The sequence below is a fragment of the Vollenhovia emeryi genome, unplaced genomic scaffold (assembly GCF_000949405.1).
Source record: "Vollenhovia emeryi isolate VEMERY1.0 unplaced genomic scaffold, V.emery_V1.0 DF939234.1, whole genome shotgun sequence".
Lineage (NCBI taxonomy): Eukaryota > Metazoa > Arthropoda > Insecta > Hymenoptera > Formicidae > Vollenhovia > Vollenhovia emeryi.
Genome location: NW_011967132.1, coordinates 581,055 through 602,379, shown reverse-complemented (window position 1 = coordinate 602,379; position 21,325 = coordinate 581,055). Strand labels below are relative to the sequence as shown.

The 21,325-nt window shown below is 41.3% G+C and overlaps 3 protein-coding genes across 6 annotated transcripts in view; 2 read left to right on the top strand and 1 right to left on the bottom strand.

Moving 5' to 3' along the window:
- Positions 1–1,287: 1,287 nt before the first annotated feature.
- LOC105560305 (TAF5-like RNA polymerase II p300/CBP-associated factor-associated factor 65 kDa subunit 5L) lies at positions 1,288–6,496 on the top strand. Its single transcript, XM_012009308.1, has 10 exons — positions 1,288–1,448; positions 1,552–1,706; positions 2,975–3,314; positions 3,509–3,741; positions 3,813–3,995; positions 4,069–4,224; positions 4,528–4,675; positions 4,765–4,933; positions 5,140–5,323; positions 5,398–6,496. The coding sequence occupies exons 1-10, from the start codon at positions 1,371–1,373 to the stop codon at positions 5,519–5,521; spliced, it is 1,770 nt and encodes a 589-aa protein (XP_011864698.1). The 5' UTR covers positions 1,288–1,370; the 3' UTR covers positions 5,522–6,496.
- A 4-nt stretch (positions 6,497–6,500) lies between these two features.
- LOC105560304 (exosome complex exonuclease RRP44) lies at positions 6,501–11,354 on the bottom strand. Its single transcript, XM_012009307.1, has 14 exons — positions 11,151–11,354; positions 10,835–11,008; positions 10,591–10,748; positions 10,272–10,459; positions 9,964–10,190; positions 9,317–9,592; positions 8,940–9,224; positions 8,521–8,758; positions 8,180–8,438; positions 7,851–8,094; positions 7,416–7,636; positions 7,158–7,326; positions 6,785–7,060; positions 6,501–6,702 (listed from the first exon to the last, which is right to left on the bottom strand). The coding sequence occupies exons 1-14, from the start codon at positions 11,202–11,204 to the stop codon at positions 6,538–6,540; spliced, it is 2,934 nt and encodes a 977-aa protein (XP_011864697.1). The 5' UTR covers positions 11,205–11,354; the 3' UTR covers positions 6,501–6,537.
- Positions 11,355–19,862: 8,508 nt separating this feature from the next.
- LOC105560303 (forkhead box protein E1-like) overlaps positions 19,863–21,325 on the top strand; it is a 34,530-nt gene continuing 33,067 nt past the window's right edge. For all 4 annotated transcript variants that reach the window (XR_001008810.1, XM_012009306.1, XM_012009305.1 and 1 more), the window contains exon 1: positions 19,863–20,501. The gene's annotated coding sequence lies outside the window, so the exon portion shown is untranslated. The remainder of the gene's footprint in view (positions 20,502–21,325) is intronic.

The window sequence follows — 21,325 nt, the reverse complement described above, 5'->3', positions numbered from 1 at the left end:
CTGAGATTTCCCGGCACGCGTCTCCCGGCGGCTGCTTGAGCGCCACAAACGAGCTTGCGAACGCGCCACTCACTCACGACACCCCGGACACGGGGCTCGCCCTCTCGGCGAGCCGAAATCGACGGAAACGCGGAGCGGATTCTCGCGCCCGACCGACGCTTTCTCCGCGTCCAACAACTGAACGTTCACTAGATTCGTAACGGTTGCAACTTTCAAACGTGAAACAGCGGCCAATCAGGCTGCGAGCTTTCAAGCATCGATCTTGCAATGACAAGATCACGCAGCGAGCCTATCTCGTGTAATCATAGGTCTGTTCGTATTGCATGAAGACGCGTATAATATATGAGGTGTGTTCGGTTTCACGCATAATGCGCATGATGTTAAGTCATTGACGTATGGATATTCATACGTCAATGTGTTAAGTACATACAAGAACATCTCACAAAAATTATACATATTAACATCAACAGCGTACTATAAACGCAACTTTAATCAAAATGCAATGTTTGAAAAGAATTAAAAATTCAATGTCTAAAGTCAATGTAATTTCACTTATAAAGAATTCCGTAAAAAGGATATAAACTGGTGGAATTAATAAATCACCGATAAATGCTAATTAAAACACTCGATTCAATATTTCGCGTATTACTTTCGCGATGGATTAATTTTAATAACCGATGAAGATTTTAAAGCACAGCGTGAGAGAGATTCATTCCGAGTTCGAACGTTAGGAAAGGTAGCGCCCGTGTATTATTAAAACTAAAATAATTTTTATAATTCCCTTATCGCATTTCTACTTCAAATTACGCGTAATATTCTTCTTGTTTGTTGAGAAACTTTAGTTGAGAAATAACTTAATTACTTGTATCGAAGTTTCACAAGGAGTTGGCAAGAACTCTGAACTCGATTTCGAAACGAGACATAGAGTGCTGCTACGCGGAACGCTTAATCGGGTTTAATAACATCTGTAGTTATAAAACTGGCCAATCACAACTATTCCTCAGAAGAATGGAATGACTGTGATTGGCCAGCCCTTTAACTACGGATGTTATAAAACGCCGGCGTGGCCGCTCTCAGGTTTCTCTCTGCACCCCCTCTCTCTCTTCCTTCCTTTCGTTTCCCCTAGACGGGGTACTTGTGCTGCTTGTGTCTCTCTGCCGCGGCTCAAATCCCGAAGTTTGCATCACTGGACCGCAGGCCTTCGCGCAGCTTGCAGTGCTCGCACTGCTCGCAGTCGTACCACAGTACCCGTGCTGTGGTCGTGTGTAACTGTCAGTGGATCCCGGTTCTGGGCGGTTCGGGGGTGGTTCGGGGGTAGTTCGGGGCACCGTCATTCGGAGCTTCGTCGTTGTCGCGCCGCCGGCTCCCCGATGATGATGAAGCGGATAATGAAGAGCGAGGTGATCAGCGCGACCATCGACTCTTACCTGAAACGGCGTCACTATCAGGTGCAGTGCCGCGGAGAACCGAGGTCTCACGCCGCGCGTGGTTCTCCATGAACGAGCGTGTGCGGGCACATAACCTCCCTCATCGCTGTTGCTGTTTTTCCAGGACGGCGTTTACCGCAGGGACGAACACTTGTTTTGCCAGAACGGCGATCAGACGACGCTAAGCGCGACTGCGGAGTGCGGGACCTCGCAGGAGAATTCGATTGTGTTCAGTGCCATTTCCGTTGACACCGCCGCGGCGAATCAGGCTTATCAGCGGTACGCTTTTACGGTGACTCCTCTCCTCGCCATGTGATTATTTGTTTCCCCCAGCGTGGATCTTTTAGTCATTTCGCTGCCAGGGGCACGATCATCAATCTTTTTCTTTAGCGTGAACTCGTGAAAAGTGGAAAATTTCATTGACGAATATTGAACTCGTCAATGAAATTTTTCACTTTTCGCGAGTTCACGCTGAAGGAAGTTTCACGAAAATTTTTTACTTTTTACGAGTTCACGCTAGAGGAAAAAAAATTATGATCGAGCCCCTGGTCGTGCAACACGTTCAATTCTACTCGTGAAAGGCGGAAAATTTCATTGATGAATTCAATATTCGCCAATAAAGTTTTTTACTTTTCATGAATTTACACTGGACGAAAAGATTCATGAAATTTTTTACTTTTCATGAGTTCACGCTAGAGAAAAGATTCGTGAAGAGTAAAAAATTTTATTGACGAATTCAATATTTGTTAATTAAAATTTTCACTTTTCACGAGTTTCAAACTAAAGGAAGAGAAACAGTTTTTTTATTTTTCACGAGTTGACGCTAGAGAAAAAGATTCGTGAAAAGTTTAATTGACGAATTCAATATTTGCTAATGAAAATTTTCACTTCTCACGAGTTTACACCAAAGGAAAAGAAACAAAGTTTTTTATTTTTCACAAGTTCACGCTAGAGGAACAGATTCATGGTTGAGCCTCTGGTCGTGCAACACATTCAATTTTTAATCCTAACATTTTTATATTGTATTATAATTTTTTATCGTGCTATTGCAAGTATTCTGGTCGGCATAATTTTCACGCAGCTTCGAGTTCTCGGGAAAGAACTGGAAATTTGACACATTGTGTCCATCTCGGATCTTTTCTCTGTTTTTATAATTTGCTTATTCATTTAATTTTCTTTATCTTATTCTACAGAAGCCTAGAACATAAAGACGATGGAAATTTTACCTTGTTGTCAAGGTACAAATGTCTTAAAGTGAAATCTTAATTTTTAGATGGAGATTTTCATTACAAAAGTTGACATTAATCTTGTAGCCTCCTTTCGTTCTGGTTTTTTCTCGGTATTCGACATTAGACATCCGTTGTTTACTTGAAAAGGATCTCAACTAATGGTCGAGATGCAGTGTCATTTCGAATAAAGTTTGCCAGTCATGGTCGATAAACATATATTGTATTAATGTATGACGTCGATATGTGAATGTCAATTTTTGCATACATAAGTTGATTTTGAGACTTGCAAAATGTTAAAGTTTAAACCCTCCCTTTTAGATTCAAGAAATGGATGAACAGCATACTCAACGAAAACATAAGAACGGAGTTGCTGGGACTTTTATATCCAATATTTTGTCATCTTTACTTGGAAATGCTACATACTGGTAATCGAGAGGCGGCTACCGATTTTCTAAAGACTCATCAAAACGAGTTTGTTAGCGAAACGGAGAAAGACTTTTTAGAAGAATTATCCAGTGTATTTTCGGTTCAAGACATTGAGCTGAGACCTTTGGTAAAAGCGTTCAGGACTAGAAAGTATAAAGTAGATCTGTCTGAGTCATCTCATATCTGCCTGAGACAATATCTCGCCAAATACGGGCATATAATATTAATGCAGGTGATATATAATGTTAATTACTTTTAATTACATATTTTATAAACCATCTAAAGTTAGTCTTCTGTTGAAGACTAACTGTTTTCACATCAATCGTATATGGATTAAAAAACATAATCTTCAAAGAGCTTACTCTTTCAGTTTTGTTTAGAGTAAAATTAATATTCTCCGCAAACTTTAATTTCTTTCAATTTTAGATTATAAATACACATATCACAATAATCATAAAGGAAAACAGCCCGCAAATGGATGTTGAAGTACCTGAAGACAGAAATCAAAGATATGAAGTAAGTATTAATGGCCATATGGAACAACCGTCTGGTACCGGTGTGGATCGTGAAATGAGAGAATTGCAGGAAGCTATACGATTAATACACAATAATGCTCATCAACCATTAAGGTTATTTACAGTGAGGAATGCTATAGAAAAGTAAGTAACATAATCCATTCTATTATTCTTGACATTACTTATATTTTATGTATCTTCGTATATGGTTGCAGTGCAAGTTGCGGTCTTATCTCACCTAGGATGGATAAATTAGCTGTAGGTTTTAGTACGGCTGAGATACGTTTGTGGGGCATAGGCGATACGGTCCTGGTCAAAACGAAAAATAAACGACCATGTGTTCCGGCCGGCTGTGATATATCACCATTTTATAAGTTCAATGAGCAAGAGAGCACAGTGTGAGTTGCAGATTATATATTATTGTATATTTACTTAAGTACAATATCTTATGAGGCAAACCTAATTGTACAGAAGAAGCGAAGCAGGAGCGATAATATTGAGAGGGCATACGGACGTAGTGCACGATTTAAGATTTATCCCAGATGTAAATATTCTTCTTTCCGTATCAAGCGATAAGGATATGAGAGCATGGAGACTTGATAACTATTCATGTACAGCAATATATAGGTAAAAAAATCCTGTTTCTTTACAATTTTTTTTTCTTGCAGCTTAAACATTTTATGAAGAATTAAGTATCGAAGTATTCGTAATATCCCATTCCGTGTAGTAAATCTTTAACTTCAAGTCACAAGGATAAACTTAAAGTTTCAAAAGAAATCTCGAAATCGACAAGATTCTGTTAATTTCAATGATTTTGTCTGTAGATATATTTTTTTTCTAAAACAGGATTAAATAAAAAGAAACAGGTTGTGCAAAATAATACATGTTATAAATGTTATTTCGAACAGAGTGTTTTTCTTCTCATTGTAGTGGTCATAGTTACCCTGTATGGTGCATGGATACCAGTGTGTTCAATTTATACATTGCCACCGGCTCACATGACAGAACTGCAAAATTGTGGACATTGGATAGAACATATCCCTTAAGAATATTCGCTGGTCACTTCTTAGATGTCAATGTATGTTTTTTTTCATCATTATTACAATCTAAACTTATTTTAGAATATACCGACAAGATTGAAAACAATTTACATATTTCCTGTTTCAGTGCATAAAATTTCATCCAAATGCAAGATACTTAGCGACTGGTTCTGCTGACAAAACGGTAAGATTATGGTCGAAAGATGATGCGAGCCTACAGCGAGTATACGTTGGAGCGGAATCGACCATTTACACTGTAGCTTTTAGTCCAGATGGCAAATATCTGGCTGCTGCAGGTATTTATAATGAAAAAATATAAGGCATAACGACTGATCTCTTTCGCAAGGCCGTATCTTGATTTTACGTAATTTTTGGTTTTTCTGCTTACACACTTCTTAAGGACCTAAATTAGCGTTTAAATACGACCTTGTGAAAGAGATCGGTCGATAATCTTGCAATTAAATTTAATAAATTGTTCTTCATCGGAAACTATATTATTCAGGCGACGACAAGTCTATACGCATATGGGATTTAACAACTAATAATTTATTGACTGAACTGAAAGGCCATAACGATACAGTCATGAATGTAGACTGGAGCTTCGATGGCCAGTACATCTCCAGTGCGAGCCTAGATGGAATTGTACGATTATGGCCTACTCAAGATTTCATTAAAACATTAAATGGGTATGTATACTTAAATCTTCTCTTGCTCAAACTTAGATTTGTTTGGATTGCATATTGTCTTTTGTTCTTTTCAGAGAATCATCAAGTGTTATATCACTGATAGAGGCACCACAAGTTTATTCGACATGTTGCTCAAGCATTCTTTCATTGAATTATTATAAAAAAAACAATTCGTTAATTTGTATCGGTACTAAATAATCTTTTCATTATTTATTATCGTACTAGTCAAGTATAAGCGTTTCTAAATTTATTTTTTTATACTGCATAGTGATGAGTTTTCAGCAAACTCGAGACTGCCCTCATTAAATTAATTTGTTATACAGGGTGAATTATTAAGGCTGTCCCAGCCTTTTACCACGAGGGATGGATTATCGACCGAAACTGTAAAAAAACTCGTTATATACATTTCAATCATGTAAAACCTATTTGTATTTTAAGAGATATAATTATTAGATATTACACGATTGAAACATATGACGAGATTTTCCATGCTTTCCAGAGTTGGCTACAGTTGCAGTCGGTAATCCATCCCTCATGATAAAAGGTTGGGACAACCTTAATGATTCACCCTGTATATTATAGATTCGAGATTTGGTCACACACACACACACATACTATCCACGATAAGTTTTTACAGTATTTATATGATTAATGCATCACATTTCAGTATGTTTCATACAACTGAATCCATATTACTATACTCAATGATTGTACTTTAATTTCATCCTCATTATTTTTAACGTTTTTTATTGTCAAAAGCGTAATTTATTATCTAAATTATTATTTATCGATTAAACCAGATAAACGTATCTTTTCCATCTTTTAATTCTTTTAATTTTAATCATTTTTTGTTTTAAAATATTCAAACCTTTATATCTCATGACATTAAACCAATCGCTTATTAAATTTATCATAACTTTTACGCAACGAAAATTTTTAAGTATTTAATAAGGAGTTTCCAATGAGAAAACAGTGAATATGAATTAGTAATTCAATGAAAGAAATTATCAGACATTCTTTTTTCTGTACAACTGTATATGTACATAAATTTCTAAATATTGTTTAAGAAGAATTCATTAACAAGTGTGTATTGGTGTAAAGACTGTAAGTTATAAATAATGTAAAACAGTAGTGAAAGAATACAATTTTTATAAAAACCAATGTGTATATTATTATACATATAATTCACACATTACGTTAAAAAATTTTGTATCTCAATTCTTCTTTTTCTTCTTTTTCTTTTCGACCTTCTTGTTCTGAACGTTGGTTGATTCTTGTTGATTTTCTGGTTTCCGTTTCAACATTTCTTTCACAGTGGAATTTTCTTCTTCGACTCTAATAGTTTTGATGTTTAATGGGGAAACGCTGAAATCTGGGATCTATAATCAAACAAATTAATGCAGCGTTAAACATGTATAAATGTTTTGTTGTCTTATTCTTTCAGGCCTCTTTTTTTCTTACCTCTGGTTTTACGAGTTTAAAGAACAACTTCTCATGTTGAACATTAGATCTGTCCAAACTCATTTGTACAACAATAGGATCAAATGCCCGAAATACGACGTCCCCGCAGGTTTGGGACTGATCCTCTGAATTGTACGTGAACGTGACAGACGACGAAGCAGAATTAAGATATAAAGTGCCTTCCAAACCGTATTTCGGTATCAGCACTTGCAGGGCATTTTTTCGTACAAAAAGAATGTATCCTTCCTCATCCTGAATTCTATCGCGGAAGAATATCTAAAACGCATAAAACAATTGTTAGAACTTTCTATAAATAATATTGAGTAGCAACATTGTCAGAAAGAAGAAAATCTTCATGCTAAATCGGACTAACGTGCGTGTGAAGTGCGACTGATGCACGGCCGGCGTATTGCGCCATTCGATTCCGATAATTCAAATTATGGCACAACAAGTGATTCTTCTTCTTGTCCAATAGCTCTGGATAAGTCGCATCGGCACCTATACATACAGCTAACAGTCGGTGTACAATTATATCTGCGTACCTGCAAAATATATTAAGAAATCGTCAATTCATTTAATACTTCAAATTAATTTGATAATTATATTTCCTAATGGCTTTCAAAGGGCTTACCTTCGAATAGGAGATGTGAAATGCGTGTAAATCGGACACGCTAATCCGTAATGCTTGAATTCTTCCACTTGCTGCATTCCACTAATAAAATATACCGCTTGCAACATACATCGCGTAGCTAATATTTTTAACATTGTGTTGAAGTAAGGATTCGATTCCTTTTTAGTTTCTTCCAATGATAGGGCTAATTCCTTACCAGTATTTGTATTAATAGTGAAACCCTGTAAAATCAATTTTATGTAATAAATATATTGCAGCTTCATCGCTATTGAATAAAAATTAGAGTAAGTGATAACATTGACAATAGATCGAATTTCTTTAAATTAAAAAAATGAAAATTGTTTCTTACAATTTTTAAATTTAAATATTGAATATCTTTGTGCCTAACAAAGCATGGAATTATTAATTAGAAAGTCCAAAGGTGAATGGCAATACCTGATTTTTAGCAGCTTTAATCAACGGTTCAAAATTACTCTGCGGTGGTTCGGGATGTCTTCTTAACATAGCGCATTCTGGAAATTCTGCCACTATTTTTTCAGCAACGCTGATGTTTGCAAGCAGCATAAACTCCTCTACCATCGAATTGGTCTCTCTCATCTTTTTTGCTTCCACGTCAATGGGATCGTGCGTTTCGCTGTCTACTTGGAAACGTATTTCCGGTGACGCTAAAGTTAAAGCACTGCAAATAAATTATTTAACGTTAAAAATGTAATTTGTCACGAGAAGTGAATCGAATATAACTTAAAATAATTGGATAATCGTACCCATTCTCTAAACGTTTCTGTTTTAATTTCTTTGCCAATTGATTTAATCCTCTCAATGATAACGCGATAGCGTCCTGCTGAGTGGCATCGTCAATTTTCAATTGAGCTTCCTCGTATGTCATCGCTTGACGCGAGCAAATTAGGGATTTGCAGAATCTCGTATTGATTATGTTTGCGTCGTGGTCAATCTCCCATATACAGGAGAACGCAAATCGTTCTTCCTTACCCCGTAAAGAACAAAGATTCGAACTGAGCAATTCTGAAATAAAGAAACATTTCAGGTTGTACAATTTACGTTGCGCCTGCCTGCAATTCTACTTGAAATAAGTGGCTTGTCTTACCTGGAACCATGTCGATTCGTTTATCGACAAGATATACGGTGGTAGCACGTAATGCCGCTTCTTTGTCCAGTGCAGTCCCAGGCCTTATGAAGTGGGATACATCTGCAATATGCACACCGACTTCGAAATTGTCGTTTTCTAAACTTCTGCAATGTAACGCGTCGTCAATGTCAGTACAGCCTGGCGGGTCCACGGAACAGATATCTAGATGTCGAAGATCTTCTCTCTGCGCAATATCCTGTAAAAATTTGTACACATATTACGTATGCAAAGTTACACATATTTTTTACAAGTTCTGTACAATTTTGCACAGCTATATTGTCCAGCTGATCATTTATCGCAACAGTTAATCTGTATATAATCAATAGTTTGAGATAATCAGCGTCAATACGAATTTTAGACCAAATACGTATACATACCACTTCCGTAATGACCCACGGCAGCTTGGGAAGAAAGCTAAGAACAGCGTCAGAGAAACGGCTGTGTGGGACGTCGTGTTCCAAGAGTAATACTTCATTCTCTGTCTCTTTGTCTCCTATGTTACCAAGTGCTCGTACAAAGTGGCCAAGCGGGTATCTCGAGTTTCGTGGCCACGAATCCAGTGCGACGATAATTCGCTGCTTACTCAGTATCTCGGCTTGTCTAGTTTCAATCCTTATTTTCGGAATCTTTCTCTCGGCCGGAACAAACAAGTGCCTTACATTCTATGCACACCGATAATGACAAGAGATAAAAAAATGTATATACATACATAATGGAATAGATATAAAAAGATTTTTTGGATAAAGATTTCTACCCCTTTAATTGCACTCGGTTGTAATATTCCACAATACTGTCTCCATTTTCTCCTGATAATGCCGACAATTTTGCCCGTCGGTATCAGCTCTTGCGCTTTCGGCTTCTGTTTGCGGAGTATTTTCTCATCTTCTGTAACCTCGTCAGCGTCCGCGCCTTGTTCGTCCTGCAAAACGATTTCACTGGGTGATGACCACTGATCGTCTGGTAGGATTTCAATCGCAACTATATCACCATCGACTGCCCTGTTGAGATGAGATCGTCCTTGCACAAATATCTAAGGCAATAAAAATGAGACATTAAATGTACTGATATTTCTAAAAGATTATTGCGTATCGAATATAGTGTCGAATTTAAAAGAAAATTCAGTAATTCATAATCTTCGACAGATGAGTTTGTTTTCGAAACTTCACTGTGACAGAAATATCATTTTTTAAGTTACACTTGCATTGCATATTCTTTTATGTCAATTAAAACTTACGAAAACTTTACAGAAATTTAAGAAAATTATGCATCAAGCGACTTGATTTAAATAAACTGTTCCCAATCATTTTTTAAATAGACGTTCAACAATTTTCTCCTTAACATAGACATTATAAAGCTACATTTAAATATTCACGATTATGTATTAACAATCATGTATCGTACAGGTTTCTCTCTTCCTTCAACGTTCACATTCCCCTCGAGGAAATTTTCCCTCGATGCCAAAAACGTTCCTTGCAACAGTTTTCCCGACGATATGCCGTCGTGCACTTCCACTGGCGTTAGATGACAGGGAAACAAGTCCGGGCCTTGAATATCCGAACCGTAGGAACGTTTGCACAGTTTATCCAGCAGAAAACTTGAATTTTCCAATGATGCAATATAATCTTCCACTGCAAAGACGATATATATTATGCTGTACCTCGTATTCATACCAAAATGGTATAAATAGAGTAAAATGAAATGTATCTTACTCGATACAACAAATAGTCCCTCTTCAGTGGCACGTCTTCTATTTTCTACATCGTCTGTCAGCAAGACAATTTTCACACTGTCCTCATCCGAGTTCAAGTGGGTGCTGTACCATTTAACTGCAACTCGTATCGCTCTGTCATTACGATCGTTTGTCCTCTCACCCGGTTCTCTCTCGATATAAGTTTCCCTAGAAGAATAACGTTGTAAAATAATTGTACGAAGCATATATTGCAAAAGGCACATTGAAAGAAATGAAACAAGGACAGGGCGTAATATGTCAAATGTATAATCTTCCTCCTCGCAATAATTAATGTGTACCGATGATGTTCATTGATGAACACGAAAAACTTTCTCGTCGCGTTTCCTATGATGGTCTTCAGCTTTTTGTATACAATAGCACTTTTGTGCCGAATTTCTTCCAGCACTGTTTGCAGGACGATCACGTTGGTAATAACGTCTTCCTCCAGTATGTCTATCTGCAATTAGAAATTGAACCTTAGACGATTCAACGGGCAAATACACGCGCGCATTAACACCACAGTGCATTTGGTACAACGCTTACTTGATCCAGAATGATATTTGTGTCAAGCACAAGAAAATATGGGCCTGGAATTAAGGAGGACGTCGCACCAGCGCCTTCATCGTCCAACACCATGTCCCGCGGCCTCGCCTTGCACCTCGTGCACGTTTTGAGGCCACAGCAAATGTCATCTCTGAGGTAGTGCTCTCTGACGGTCTGACAAGAGTGGAAAGTTTTAGCTCAAATTACACTCTCAGTTAACAGTTTTCGATAAAGCGATCAAGGTGCGCGAGAGTCTCGACCTTACGTTGAAAATTTCTGAAAATACTCTCGAGATAAGCCAACGCCCTTTGCGTACCTTAAATATATTCCCTCCCTTGGTCTTTCGGAAAAAAACCTTCGTAGTTAACATGCTGCTAACACGCGTTTCATTTAAACGCTGGTATCAACAACGCTAATTTCCGTCTTCAACGGAGCCTTTGAATTCCCGTGGGCTGAGTTGAAAGGTTAGGAAGCGTGCACGTGTGAGCCAAGTACCCGCGGACGGCCGAGAGATGTCGCGCGTCTGCCGCGCGCTTGGCTCGACTAGATGGCGCTAGGTGGTTTTTGAAGGTAGTACTCGCGACTGCCGAGAGATGTCGCCCAAATGACGATTGCGCTCGGAACGCTTGGAATCCGCGCGACCAGATGTCGCGAGACGGTCAATCGGTCGTTGCTCGCCTACGTATCTTTCGAATTGTCGAGAAAAATAAGGTACGTAGATTGAACGGGCGACTTCAACGGGCTACCGATTAGCTTACTGGAAAGAATCAGGCCGGTATTCATAGTCAGATCTTGTACTCAAGAATGTCTTGAGTTTGTCTACTCAGTGAGGGATGATCCGTCGAAACGACGTCGATGTCGATTCGACATTGTTTCGGCATCGATCGACAAGTCATTTCTCTCGCTGGGTGAAGATGCTGCATTCCAGTCAGAATTGACTCGTCGATCGACGTCGAATCGACGTCAATATGACGGTTTCGACGTCGATCGACGAGTCGTGTCTGACTGGGATGGAACATTTCATCGACTATGGAGACGAGATCTGACTATGGCCGCTGCAAACGCTTCGAAGCTCTCCTTCCATTTTCCTCGTTCTAACGTCCGTATCAGACTACGGATTGAGATTGAGATTAGATAGAAATTTTACTAATCACAGTGAAGTTTACTAATCTCAAGTTTAGTAAAGTCCGTATCAGACTACGGATTGAGATTGGGATTAGAAATTTTACTAATCACAGTAAAGTTTACTAATCTCAAGTTTAGTAAAGTATCAGACTACGGATTGAGATTGGGATTAGATAGAAATTTTACTAATGACAGTAAAGTTTACCAATCTCAAGTTCAGTAACTTTTACTCTAAGCGGTCAAATTTCAATACGCACATGTGTTCTTGGGCTCCGTTCGCCTAAATCCATCCGGGATTCTTAATTCAAGTACATTCCCTGTTATTTGCGTTTGTTTCTGGCCGTATTGTTGATTAGACATCGGTGTCGATGTTGATCGGGCATCGTTTCGACATCGATCGACGAGTTATTTCTCGCTGGGTCTTGAATACCGTTTGAAATACTTCTTAGCCAGTAAAATGATCTGCATAGCATTTGCACGAATTTTTTGGCTAAATAGTTTCTGGACATATATTTGAGATGCTCACAAATACAAGAGTAGATTCTGAGCTTGGTGTGCGCTCAGTGCGCGCTAGTGCAAGCAGCCGAATTCGCTATTAGACTCGAAAGACTCACAAAAGGTTTTAACGAATCGCGTCGCTTCAGGTAAAGACTCGCAGCCTCTTCTATGGGAACCACTCAAGTTGTTGGTCAGAAGTGGGGACTGTGCGTATACACGTTGGTCAATTCTTTCTTTCGCTCAGGAAGAAAGAGGCCTAATAACTAACAAACTCGTTGTAGTTGGCTCTTGTATATTACACATCCGTCTCATTATTCATTCATTATTTCAGACGGACTCGGCGATCCGGCAGAAACGAGCTCCGCAAGCTCTCGGCCTCGGATCGAATCGACGAACGTGCTCCCGTTCGACAGCGGTCCTCTCCCGATTGACTTATTCGTCAAGGGAGAGCCTTACGTTACTCGTTTGGCCCAATCTATCGCTCGACGCGGGCGGGAAGGGACGGGAGGGATGGGGGGAGGAATTTTACGAGCGGCGGACGACGCGGCGAGAAGGGCCCGTGCGCGTGCAAGCGACGCCGGTAAAGGATAACGCGATATTGTGCGACGGCGGGTCGCCTTGAGCGTAAACATTTACGCCTCGTGGCAACGCTAAAATATGAAGCCGTCGCGTCGCCCCGGACGGGAGCGACGCGGTCTAGCCCCGAATAATTTACGAGGTCCCCGTCCCCCGCCGCGCGTCGAAGCGACAATGTACCCCGCTTGCGTTCCGCGCCCGTTTCGCCCGTTCTACACCTAGGGATCATGATTCTACACGTGGCTTGTTCGAGCGAGTAAATAAATGGACGAAGATCGTCGTATTGAGACGTTTGTGGGCACCCGGGTGCCATTTTTACGTAAGAAGACTGTTAAAAATCATATAGCGAGTTCGATCGGTTGCACTAGTGCGCTGAAAAAACAATCTGATAGATTCAACCAGTCGTCTGTTAGAAAATGGACGAGTCAGAATTCCTTTAGGATTTACTATAGATAGGATGTGGCGAACGAGGCACTTGCCTCATGTAAAAGTTTCGTGAAGGCCTGTGTCCACGATGAAAGAACTTGGCCCAATGATCTTAAATATAAGATTCGACTGTGAATACCAGCTCTAGTTTCAAGAAATTGTAGTCAATCACCCTGCAGCTTTTGTAGAATAGCTGCAGGGTGATTGACTACACATTTCTCGGAACTAGAACGTCCCAGTGAGAAATGATTCAACATCGTTTCGACATCGATCGGCGAGTCACTAACCGATTACAACTATTTGTATTAATTTTATGTGCTGCAAAAGAAATATTTTTGTTACTACAGGGCGCACTTTTCTTGGCCTCGCGTGCTGCAACTGGTGCGAAGGTGCAATGAGATTAAGGGATCATTGTCAAAGAGCGCCGCAGCCGCCGCAGGTCCGAGACGTTACGATCCCTCGACGGTACGCGCGAGTGAAGGATGACCGCCAAAAAATTTGGGAGGTATTTTTCTTCCTCCGAATTTCTCCGACTTCCCTAATCCCTTGTCGCTCCTCCGGTTCGTCTTTTTCCTTCTTCCGCCGTTCTATTATGCGAATGCATTTAATGTCGTGGAATTACCGCCGTATCGTGATGCCGTTCCGTACGCGAGACGAGGAGCCTCCGTGCAGCCCATGGCTACACGTCCCGCTATAACGTCGCGCACGGAACGTGACCGCGTGGTAATCGCTCCTGTCTCGCCTCGCCGCGACAAACGACTATAAAACGGCAGTAAAATCGAGCCGGGGGATGAGCCCGAATACGGGACCGAGGTGGAGAGAAAGAGAGAGAGAGAGAGAGAGGGAGACCAGTTTGGGTCGAGAGGGTCAGTTTGCTTTGACATTACCTAATCAAAACAGGGACTCCCTTCTCCCGTTTCTCCGGCCGTTCTTCAAATAACAAGCGGATCGTAGAATAAAAGGCTCCTATGGTCGCTGCGATTTATTGCCTTTTGATAAACCACTCGCTCGTGAGCACTGAGAGATCGACGCAAACAAATTTTGAGTCTTCTCAGAGGAATATTTTACTCGACCATTTCCGAAACCATTTTGAGTGTTTCCGATCCATTTCACGAGTTCCTAAACTCATTACAAAAAAAAGCGTCGCAACCCTCCTGTCCATCCCTAAGTATATATATTACAGAGATGAAACCGGGGAAAATGCCCGTAATGAGGCGTAATGGATAGTTTAAAGAGTCGAGCGCCGTTCTCGGCGGACCAACTTGTCGACAATAGCGCAATAGTGACCGCAATGGCGGGAGGGCAGGGGGGACGGGGTGGGCACGAACAATCGAGCACCGACCGGCCGGTCGGTGTGTTGCTAAACATGGTCATTGTAACGGGTTAACAATACCCCGATATATCAGCAACATCGGCGTCCGTAAGTCCCAGCATTCGGTCAACAAATCGCGCAGCCGGCCGTGAGCCAGCTGAAAAATATCCGCGGCCGCGCGCCCGACCACCGTTGTTCCCATTTGTTTCCCTTCCTGTCGCCAAACTCGCGCGATCCGCGATTTCCCGTGGATTTTCCTCCCCCTACCCCCCTGCCCCCCGGGCCTGATAAACCCCGGAGCGAGGCTGGATCGCGGAGTGATTCATAAGACGAGACGACGCGCGCGAAACTCGATCCTTTCTTCGTCTCGTTTCTTAATCTTCCTAGACTTTCTCAGCCCAGTGAGAAATTGATTGGTCGAAACGACGTCCCGTACGACGCAGAAAGTTAAAGTAATGTTGCTGAAACGTTGCATGGCAATGTTAATTTGATATGAAATAATGTTAACTCAATATAATTTAACAATGTTTTCTGAACGTTGATTTGTAACGTTTTCAAGACATTACAGTTTAGCGGACATTAGACGTCTTGGCAGTATCTTTTCAACGTTGAATCTACATTTCGTAACATTGACGCAATATTGCATTGTTGTAATGGAACGTTTCTGAGATGTTGATTCAACATTTGCGTGCTGTATGGACTAGACTTTCTCAACCCAGTGAGAAATGATTAGTCGAAACGACGTGGAATCGACGTCGGCTCTGTCGAATTCGTCGTCGATTCGACATCAGTTTGGCACTCAATTTGACGGTGTCGATATCGTTTCGACGTCGATTGACGAGTCATTTTTCGCTGGGAACCTTTACAGCTCATTCATTTGGATCTGTCGCAGACTTTGTTTCTGTAATAGAGTTTACTTCCAAAATCTGGATTCTTTCAAACGGTAAATATTTCAGCTGCATTAGTGTTGGTCTACAACCTTGCTTTAAGTAAGCCGTAAGCCTTAGGCTGTAAGAAATTAACCAATCACAGGCATTCATTCCCCTCGCTCTCACCTGTGATTGGTTAATTACTTGCGGCTTAAGGCTTGCAGCTTACTTAACAAGATTATGGACCAGGGGTTACACGTGGGTCAATTTGGCTTGAAAATCAGTTGCAATTAACAGTCTATTCATTGTCAGATCTTATATTCAAGACCGTCTTAAAATCATTTTTACGCGGTGTCAACAATGAGATTTCAAGACGTAAGATTTAGGAAATTGGCCTATTACAATCGAGTATTCTCCTCACATTCGACTATGATTGATTAATTTCTCGAATCTTACGTCTTAAAGTCTCATTGTAGACGCCGCATTAGATACTCCATAGCCAATGAAATGTTCTATACGGCATCTTTAGATAAATTCAAGGCGGTCTTGAATATAAGATCTGATTGTGAATATCGGCTTATGAAGATTAAAAGAAGCCGAGTGCTATTTTCGGACAAACGTCCACGAGTACGTTCATTCATCGTGGCTGAACTTTCGTACTCGTTTTATCTTCCCTTCTCTTTCGTTTCTCTTCAACGTCTAATTATACACCTATAATACGTTACTTTAAATGCAAAATGCAACAACGCAGCTAGAAAGCGCAGATCTGAAAACGATGTTTTTAATCTTCAAATTTCCCCCGAGTTACGGATTCGAGGTCGCACGTATCAGAGGCTCGATCATGAGTCTTTTCCTCTAGCGTGAGCTCTCGTGGAGAGTAAAAAATTTCATTGAAGAATTTAATATTCGTCAATGTGTGTAAAATTTTTCACTTTTCACGAATTGACGCTAGAGGAAAAGATTCATGCTCGAGATTATGACACTCGCCGGAAGTCTCGCGGCTTCTCGGCCAGTCCAGAATCAACGATCGACTCGTTCGATCGAATCGAGGGGCCGCGTGCCGCATGAAAGGCACGGAAAAACGGAATCGCGCGAGGGCTCGCCATTAAACGGCGGATTCGCCCGTACCTTTCTCGCGCGTCGCTCGGTCGGGTCCGCGATTCGCGGATCGAATGCGTAGCCTCGCGAGGAGTCGGGGGCCGTGCGCGAGTGCGCTTGCCGAATTGATGTTTCGAAACGGAGCCTTCGACCAATCGCGCGCGGCGAGCGGCCTCGCACGATGCCGCCCCAACATGGCGTCGCGCGGCCGCCGCTCTTTCTCCCTCACCCTCCGTGCTGCGTCGCGTTTTATGCGACATTTTGCGGCGGCGGCAGCGGCGGCGGCGGCGGCGGCCGCTGCTTCGTTTATCGATAGCGTCATTCCCTCAGAGATGCGGCTCTTTGACGCTCGTCCTTTCCGAATGTGCCGCAAAAATCGGCGAAGGCAGAAATTGCCCGACGGAGACATTTTATGACGTGACGTGAAGAAAAGAGATTGATAAATATATCTCGTTAAAAATTGCAATGATCTTTTCCTCTCGTTTCTCGATTCTCTTCTCTCTCTTCTTTCCTACCGTCTTCCTTTCTTTCTATTTTCCATCTTTTGAAATTTTGATATTAAGCGTCGATGAAAGGTTGAGGGTTTATTACTTGTTTTGTCGCATCGTTTAATCGCAATTTGTGAAAATTGCTTCGCTCTCAATCGGCTGAGACTAAAATTTGTTATAGAATAAAATGTACTCTTCATTTATTTTTTACTTGGCCTATGCCCAGTGAGAAAAGATTCGTCGAATCGATATTGTCAAATTGACATCGATTCGACATCAATTTGACGGTGTCGATGTCGTTTCGACATCGATCGACGAGACATTTCTCGCTGCATTAAATTTGTATAAAATTCGTTATAGAATAAAATATATTCTTTATTTATTTTTTACTTGGTCTCTGCCCAGTGAGAAATGATCCGTCGAAATGATGTCCAACCGAATCTCTCGAATCGACATCGTTTCGACAACGATCGACGAGACATTTCTCGCTGTATTTAAATGTACGTAATATGTACAAGTTTATTATTTCGTTCTTTTACTCTTCCACAGGTCCTTCCATAATAATCTTAAGTTTCCCTTTCGTACGCGAGAGCAAATGCGTCGTTCGAATAGAACGTATCAATTCGGCCAGTTTTATTAATGAAAAAATAGAGTGAAAAAAATGTTTTGCGTAGAAATTTCATATAATATAGATATTATCAGTAGTGTAATATTATCCAATTAATTTGGCGTAATATTATCGAATGATCGTATCTTCGCGGTATTTAACTACGAATACGCGATTCGTCATATCTTCACCGATTAGCGACGGTCAGCGATTTCGACGACGTGGTCTCGTTCTCTTGACCTTAATTCCTGACACCGATCTTCACCGGTAAGCGAGCAAAACAACGGTTGCTTAACGCTGACTTACGAAACGCGACGTAAGCGCAATTACATAATACTTAATTCGCGGCCGACATTCGATCTGTCACAATTTTTTCGCGGACCGAACGAGCGCCCGAAATCAGTTGGCACACATTTGTAAATGTATAATCGAGTTGCTGCGGATAATGGCCGAAGGCAAAGAATGATTTCTCTGACGTCGGAAATCATGGAATCGATTCAAAAGTTTGTAGTTTATGTAGGCGTGCTCGTTATGGAATGCATTTCCGGTCGCAATTAGTGCGAGACCAATCGTGACGAGCGATGGTTATTTTAATCGCGAGGCCGTATTGAGTTTCACTTTAAGATAACAAAATGAAAGAATGTCGGGAATTTAGGCTTTTCGAAACTACATTTCGAGTCCTCTTTTGTCGATAAAAGTGTCTGCAAAAGATCTTTTCGGCCAATAAAAATCCTTCAAATCCAAGACAATTTTAGTAGCACTTTTATCGATAAGAGAGGATTCAGAATATGTGTACAGTGATGGACAGATAAAATTAAGTATCTATATAGGCGACAAAGAAAATTTAAGACTTAAATTTGTAAAGCGTTTTGCATACTGCTCTGCCTTTCTTCTTCTGTCCCTGTACAGTGATGAACAGACTGGTTACGACACTTTTTCAAAAACGAGTTTAGAAACTCGGGGAAATAAATCGGAAATGCTCAAAATGGTTTCGGAATAGCCATCGAGTAAAATATTCCTCGGAGAAAAGATTTTGGAGCCCTTAATCTAAGGGAGAACAGAAGAAGAAAGGCAGAGCACGCGCTTTACGAATTTAATTCTTAACTTTTCTTTTGTCTCTTTTATGGATTCTAAATTTTTTCACACAAGCAATGTTCGTCTCTCTGTTTAAGTCAATTAATTGTGAGAAGGAATATATTGTGTAATGTACAATTAATCAACTCGCACAAATTTTGTAAACGTATTTATCGGCTGCAAAATATTGTAGAATATCTCTAGACGCAAAAGCACATTCCCAGATAGCACAAGACACTCCTATGAACGTTTTAAGAATATTCTTCAAGAATATTTGGAATATTCTTCAAGAATATTTGGAATATTCCATAGGTCATTCTTATATATTTATCTTACGTTCGTGGAATATTCGACTGGACTATTGTATTACACAATCAACAATGTGCAATACATAAACTCGATGAACACTAAAAACTTATTCGGAACGAATATTTCAAAGACATTCTCGACGAGTATTCTAAAAACGTTCTTCTTTGTTAAAAATATACGATTTCTAATTGTAATAGTCTATATATTTTTATAGAATATTCTGAAATTAAGAATTTTTGCACTCCAGAAGAATATCCATAGAACTATGTGTGCTATCTGGGATTGCATCTTACACCGTAGCCTAGTTTACACCGATCACTTGATACGCGTATCAAATAGTGTGTTTTCGCCGATCAACCAATGACTAAATCAATTTACTAGTTGTTTACTATTTGACACGCGTATCAAACACAGTCGATGTAAACCAGGCCTATGGCGAAAATGCCAAAAGTGAATGCCCGTCCCCTTAAGCCCGTATCAGGCTACGGATTGAGATTGAGATTAGATTGAAATTTGACCAATCAGAATAAAAGTTACTGAACTTGCGATTAGTAAACTTTACTGTGATTAGCTAAATTTCAATCTAATCCCAATCCCAATCCGTAGTCTGATACGGGCTTAAGACTACGGATTGAGATTGGGATGAGATTGAAATTTGACCAATCACAGTAAAGTTTACTAATCCCAAGCTTAGTAACGTTTATTCTAATTGGTCAAATTTCAATCTAATCTCAATCCTCAATCCGTAGTCTGACACGGGCTCAGAAGGGGACAAAGCCGCTCACTTTCAGCATTTTCGCCGTAGCTGTAAGATAAGACAGAACTGACCCCAGGAATCGGAAAGGCCCGGCACCGCCGCGTCGCGTCGCGTCGCGACGCGAATCGCCGCGGGCGGGCACGGCCGGTGCGCGCCGGGAAGGGCGGTCTGAAAGCGTCAGCGCGAAACGCCGCGCGACTCCGCCTTCGACTCCCTTCACGTCGTACCGCACGCGCGCGCCGCGCCGCGCCGCGCCGCGGAGCGTAGCCGCGGTCCGGCCGTCTCTTTCGCGGCAGCAGTCTCGATCTCGCCTCTCGCCTCGGTCTCGTCTCTCCGTCGTCGCTCGCGTCCAGTTTCTCGCGCCCGCGATCGGCCCGCCCGGATCCGCCACGCTACCGGTGCCGGACCCCCGGTTTCCGCGGAACCGCGTCGTTTCGCTCGCGGCGAAACCCGGTGAACGCAGTGTGACTCGACGAAGGAATTCTGCGAGTTTCCTCGAGCCCGAACGAGCCGCGCCTCCGCAACAAGGTAAACAACGCGCCGCTTTACGTGTCCCTTTCCTCTGTTTGGGGCGATCGGTGACGCGTGTGGACGCGAAACGGTTCTTCCGAGCGTCTCGAAGCGTTCCGCTATCGCCGAACAATTGACGAGCGAAGAGCCGTTGCGCGCGAATATCGCGATCGAGAGATAACAACCCCCGTTTCCATGCGCGCGTTCTGTTTCTCAAGAAGATCAGCTAACCGAGCCGATCTTCCACCGGTCGAATACGTGCCAAAGTCGACTGAAAGATTCAGCCGAGTTTAATGCGTGCGTGGAAACAAAGGGATTTTCCACGCAGAACTGCAGAAGCGGTTCGGCGAGGAGAGAGTCGTTTCGCAGATTTAGGAACAGTTTCATAAACATCGGTGAACTGTTAACTAGGGTTTAGTCGACTCCCTATCCTTTTCCATCTTATTATTTAAGAAGAGACAGAGAATCAATTAACCTTCGGTTAGTAGTTAATCGACGTTTGCGAAACTGGTCCTTACTCGTCTCGCGTACCTCGGCGCGATTTCTACGCTGCATTCGCGCCCGAATACCGCGGATCAGTGCGTCCAGTTTCAAATTCGCAAGAGCAGCAAAGCTTTCTTGAGACCTGCGTCCACAATGCTAGAACTTGTATAGCCAATCAACTTGCAACTTTTATGGAATAGCTGCAAGTTGACTGGCTACACATTTTGTGGAACTAGAACTTGGTCCAAGTTCTAGTTTCGAGAAATGTGTAGCCAATCAAGTTGCAGCTATTCCATAAAAGCTGCAAGTCGATTGGCTACACATTTCTCGAAATTGGCTACACAACTCGAACTTGATCC